This window comes from Clytia hemisphaerica, unplaced genomic scaffold (genome assembly GCF_902728285.1).
Source record: "Clytia hemisphaerica strain Z4C2 unplaced genomic scaffold, Clytia hemisphaerica genome assembly, whole genome shotgun sequence".
In the NCBI taxonomy this organism is placed as follows: Eukaryota; Metazoa; Cnidaria; class Hydrozoa; order Leptothecata; family Clytiidae; genus Clytia; species Clytia hemisphaerica.
Window position 1 is genome coordinate 854,899 of NW_027103851.1, and position 6,210 is coordinate 861,108.

Here is a 6,210-nt window from a genome sequence, read left to right on the forward strand (position 1 = left end):
CTATGCCTCTATACCCCCTATGTCTCAATAGAATATGGGCTTAGTTCAATTTGCTTCTTTTTGACTTCAAGTTCCCTAATTGATCAAACTGATCAAAAAGATCAAAATCCACGAGGGCCCCTATGCCCCTATACCCCCCCCATGTCTCAAATAGACTATGGGCTTAGTTCAATTTGCCCCCTTTGCCCCTATCCTATACATTCTATGTCTCAAATAGACTATGGGCTTAGTTCAATTTGCTTCTTTTTGACTTCAAGTTCCCTAATTGATAAAACTGATCAAAAAGATCAAAATCCACGAGGGCCCCTATGCCTCTATACCCCCCTTTGTCTCAAATAGACTATGGGCTTAGTTCAATTTGCTTCTTTTTGACTTCAAGTTCCCTAATTGATCAAACTGATCAAAAACATCAAAATCCACGAGGGCCCCTATGCCTCTATACCCCCTATGTCTCAAATGGACTATGGGCTTAGTTCAATTTGCTTCTTTTTGACTTCAAGTTCCCTAATTGATCAAACTGATCAAAAAGATCAAAATCCACGAGGGCCCCTATGCCCCTATACCCCCCTATGTCTCAAATAGACTATGGGCTTGGTTCAATTTGCTTCTTTTTGACTTCAAGTTCCCTAATTGATCAAACTGATCAAAAAGATCAAAATCCACGAGGACCCCTATGCCCCTATACCGCCTATGTCTCAAATGGACTATGGGCTTAGTTCAATTTGCTTCTTTTTGACTTCAAGTTCCCTAATTGATCAAACTGATCAAAAAGATCAAAATCCACGAGGGCCCCTATGCCCCTATACCCCCTATGTCTCAAATAGACTATGGGCTTAGTTCAATTTGCTTCTTTTTGCCCCTATCCTATACCTTCTATGTCTCAAATAGACTATGGGCTTAGTTCAATTTGCTTCTTTTTGACGTCAAGTTCCCAAATTGATCAAACTGATCAAAAAGATCAAAATCCACGAGGGCCCCTATGCCCCTATACACCCTATGTCTCAAATAGACTATGGGCTTTGTTCAATTTGCTTCTTTTTGACGTCAAGTTCCCTAATTGATCAAACTGATCAAAAAGATCAAAATCCACGAGGACCCCTATGCCCCTATACCGCCTATGTCTCAAATGGACTATGGGCTTAGTTCAATTTGCTTCTTTTTGACTTCAAGTTCCCTAATTGATCAAACTGATCAAAAAGATCAAAATCCACGAGGGCCCCTATGCCCCTATACCCCCTATGTCTCAAATAGAATATGGGCTTAGTTCAATTTGCTTCTTTTTGCCCCTATCCTATACCTTCTATGTCTCAAATAGACTATGGGCTTAGTTCAATTTGCTTCTTTTTGACTTCAAGTTCCCAAATTGATCAAACTGATCAAAAAGATCAAAATCCACGAGGGCCCCTATGCCCCTATACCCCCCTATGTCTCAAATGGACAATGGGCTTAGTTCAATTTGCTTCTTTTTGACTTCAAGTTCCCTAATTGATCAAACTGATCAAAAACATCAAAATCCACGAGGGCCCCTATGCCTCTATACCCCCTATGTCTCAAATGGACTATGGGCTTAGTTCAATTTGCTTCTTTTTGACTTCAAGTTCCCTAATTGATCAAACTGATCAAAAAGATCAAAATCCACGAGGGCCCCTATGCCCCTATACCCCCTATGTCTCAAATAGACTATGGGCTTGGTTCAATTTGCTTCTTTTTGACTTCAAGTTCCCTAATTGATCAAAAAGATCAAAATCCACGAGGACCCCTATGCCCCTATACCGCCTATGTCTCAAATGGACTATGGGCTTAGTTCAATTTGCTTCTTTTTGACTTCAAGTTCCCTAATTGATCAAACTGATCAAAAAGATCAAAATCCACGAGGGCCCCTATGCCCCTATACCCCCCTATGTCTCAAATAGACTGTGGGCTTGGTTCAATTTGCTTCTTTTTGACTTCAAGTTCCCTAATTGATCAAACTGATCAAAAAGATCAAAATCCACGAGGACCCCTATGCCCCTATACCGCCTATGTCTCAAATGGACTATGGGCTTAGTTCAATTTGCTTCTTTTTGACTTCAAGTTCCCTAATTGATCAAACTGATCAAAAAGATCAAAATCCACGAGGGCCCCTATGCCCCTATACCCCCTATGTCTCAAATAGAATATGGGCTTAGTTCAATTTGCTTCTTTTTGCCCCTATCCTATACCTTCTATGTCTCAAATAGACTATGGGCTTAGTTCAATTTGCTTCTTTTTGCCCCTATCCTATACCTTCTATGTCTCAAATAGACTATGGGCTTAGTTCAATTTGCTTCTTTTTGATTTCAAGTTCCCTAATTGATCAAACTGATCAAAAAGATCAAAATCCACGAGGGCCCCTATGCCCCTATACCCCCTATGTCTCAAATGGACTAAGGGCTTAGTTCAATTTGCTTTTTTTTGACGTCAAGTTCCCTAATTGATCAAACTGATCAAAAAGATCAAAATCCACGAGGGCCCCTATGCCTCTATACCCCCTATGTCTCAAATGGACTATGGGGTTAGTCCAATTTGCTTCTTTTTGCCCCTATCCTATACCTTCTATGTCTCAAATAGACTATGGGCTTAGTTCAATTTGCTTCTTTTTGACTTCAAGTTCCCTAATTGATCAAACTGATCAAAAAGATCAAAATCCACGAGGGCCCCTATGCCCCTATACCCCCCTATGTCTCAAATGGACAATGGGCTTAATTCAATTTGCTTCTTTTTGACTTCAAGTTCCCTAATTTATCAAACTGATCAAAAAGATCAAAATCCACGAGGGCCCCTATGCCCCTATACACCCTATGTCTCAAATAGACTATGGGCTTTGTTCAATTTGCTTCTTTTTGACGTCAAGTTCCCTAATTGATCAAACTGATCAAAAAGATCAAAATCCACGAGGGCCCCTATGCCTCTATACCCCCCTATGTCTCAAATAGACTATGGGCTTAGTTCAATTTGCTTCTTTTTGCCCCTATCCTATACCTTCTATGTCTCAAATAGACTATGGGCTTAGTTCAATTTGCTTCTTTTTGACGTCAAGTTCCCAAATTGATCAAACTGATCAAAAAGATCAAAATCCACGAGGGCCCCTATGCCCCTATACACCCTATGTCTCAAATAGACTATGGGCTTTGTTCAATTTGCTTCTTTTTGACGTCAAGTTCCCTAATTGATCAAACTGATCAAAAAGATCAAAATCCACGAGGGCCCCTATGCCTCTATACCCCCTATGTCTCAAATAGACTATGGGCTTAGTTCAATTTGCTTCTTTTTGACTTCAAGTTCCCTAATTGATCAAACTGATCAAAAAGATCAAAATCCACGAGGACCCCTATGCCCCTATACTGCCTATGTCTCAAATGGACTATGGGCTTAGTTCAATTTGCTTCTTTTTGACTTCAAGTTCCCTAATTGATCAAACTGATCAAAAAGATCAAAATCCACGAGGGCCCCTATGCCCCTATACCCCCTATGTCTCAATAGAATATGGGCTTAGTTCAATTTGCTTCTTTTTGCCCCTATCCTATACCTTCTATGTCTCAAATAGACTATGGGCTTAGTTCAATTTGCTTCTTTTTGATTTCAAGTTCCCTAATTGATCAAACTGATCAAAAAGATCAAAATCCACGAGGGCCCCTATGCCCCTATATCCCCTATGTCTCAAATGGACTAAGGGCTTAGTTCAATTTGCTTCTTTTTGACGTCAAGTTCCCTAATTGATCAAACTGATCAAAAAGATCAAAATCCACGAGGGCCCCTATGCCTCTATACCCCCTATGTCTCAAATGGACTATGGGCTTAGTCCAATTTGCTTCTTTTTGCCCCTATCCTATACCTTCTATGTCTCAAATAGACTATGGGCTTAGTTCAATTTGCTTCTTTTTGCCTTCAAGTTCCCTAATTGATCAAACTGATCAAAAAGATCAAAATCCACGAGGGCCCCTATGCCCCTATATCCCCTATGTCTCAAATGGACTAAGGGCTTAGTTCAATTTGCTTCTTTTTGACGTCAAGTTCCCTAATTGATCAAACTGATCAAAAAGATCAAAATCCACGAGGGCCCCTATGCCTCTATACCCCCTATGTCTCAAATGGACTATGGGCTTAGTCCAATTTGCTTCTTTTTGCCCCTATCCTATACCTTCTATGTCTCAAATAGACTATGGGCTTAGTTCAATTTGCTTCTTTTTGACTTCAAGTTCCCTAATTGATCAAACTGATCAAAAAGATCAAAATCCACGAGGGCCCCTATGCCTCTATACCCCCTATGTCTCAAATGGACTATGGGCTTAGTTCAATTTGCTTCTTTTTGCCCCTATCCTATACCTTCTATGTCTCAAATAGACTATGGGCTTAGTTCAAATTCATATATGGTTAATTATCTCCCTAGTATTTTTGACATGATAAGTGATTATTGGGGTCTTTTCTTTTGGGGGTTCCTTTTGAGTGCAATCTGACTTTTTTTTCCGTACTGGACATAGATCTGGCCTAATATTGGGTGTTATCGTCCACCTCTAGGCAAAACGCACTGTCGAATATTTTTAGATATCCGATAGCAAAATATCTCTTCTGTAGCAGCGAGCATAAAAAAAGCTTTTTTGATCAAATAATTATTTAAATGTCACATATATAACAACAGATAAAAAGAAAGTTCTTTTTAACAAAAAAGAAAGGAAATTCGAACGTTTTGTAATTAAAGAGAAAAAAACAATGAAATTGACATCCTTAAATAAGATAGTAAAACGTTCGAAAATGTCATAAAAAAGACTGAACGCAATACGCAATAGGGAAAATTAAAATGCTTTCCTGCTAATTGGTGAACGATAAACCATTATATTCAACGTGAAAAAGTCGAATATCTGCTTAATAATTACGCTTTGAGGCTTTAGAGAGAAATTTTGGTCACCAGCTTCAAATAAACCCTCCCTCTGTGTATTAAAAGTACACAACAAATGAGGTATCATGATATATATGATAAAAGTAAATGGAGAAAAGTATTTTCTAATTTACCTTTTTATCTTTGTGATGTACATACTTGAAGCCAAAATACTCTTTTTCAATGATACCAACTTTTTTGCAGACAAGATCTAAAAGACCACTGCCTTTCATAACATTCTAAACAGACAGAGAGGTGAGTTTAGAAAATCTAAGGGGAGTGTCAGAAATAAACAACCATTATTATTTCATTGAAAGGGAAAAGGTAAACTTGAATATTGTTGGCTCATTTATCAAATTGGTGCACAAAAACAAAAGCTATACTGAAATGAAAATAAAAGCTTTTTGCTGAGATTGCTCAAAAACGTCAAAAATTGAAATAAACGGAAAGAAAACTTACAGTGACACCAATCTCAATGTCATCACCAGATGGCATCACCACCAAACATTTTTGGTCTTTTACCCTAACGGGTTTGAACGGACCCATGATTTTTGCTTCTCTTTTTTAATTTCTGGATCACTACATTTCTTGCATAAAAACCTAATGGTAAGAAATGTAAGGTACAATCAAGACAAAATTATGAAAAAGCAAAGAGACTTAGCATCAATAGCAGTAGCTCTAAGAATAACCTAATCAGGCATAAATGAGATATAGTTGTTTCTAGATAAGATTTCTTTTAACATAGACATTTCAATTCGTATTTCAAATATATCACCTGATATCACAGCAAGACTGACAAATTGCAACATGAAACTAAAGCTTCTTGTAATGTTTAATGAGGATCTATCTTGATTTCTGTGTATTGTATTGTAAAAAGAATCATTGGATGTGTAATTCGTTTAAAACATACTATTTTACACATCTACTCATGATATATGAGACTAACAATGACCTTCGAAATTTAGAGTACACATAAGAAATATAAAACAACAATGACAAAAAAATTTGACAAATTTGTTCATAAAATCTATCAATTACAAAGGATTCTTTTTAACACACATGACACAATTACTACAATAGACCTCATCTAATCTATCACATCACTGTTCCAAATAAATCTTAGGAATAAGACTGTTAATCGCCGTTCTAACTTTAAGTACAATAAAAGTTTTAAAAAACCATAGTGTCCTTGAATATCTTCTCCCCCATATCTCGCTTTAGCATCAAAACATGTTCCCCCACGAGGTATTTTATAGGCACTTTTCCTTATATACTTGTGTTTTGGTCTGAAAATTGAGTTTTAATGCAGTAGTATT

At 37.6% G+C, this 6,210-nt stretch overlaps 1 protein-coding gene across 1 annotated transcript in view; it reads right to left on the minus strand.

The window, feature by feature from the left end:
• The window catches only part of LOC136807819 (protein 4.1-like), an 83,898-nt gene extending 78,409 nt beyond the window's left edge, over positions 1–5,489 (minus strand). Inside the window, exons 1-2 of the mRNA XM_067064441.1 lie at positions 5,354–5,489; positions 5,029–5,133 (exon numbers count right to left, since the gene is read on the minus strand). Of these exons, the coding sequence (XP_066920542.1) occupies positions 5,029–5,133; positions 5,354–5,440 (192 nt within the window). The 5' untranslated portion in view covers positions 5,441–5,489. The remainder of the gene's footprint in view (positions 1–5,028; positions 5,134–5,353) is intronic.
• Positions 5,490–6,210: the final 721 nt, after the last annotated feature.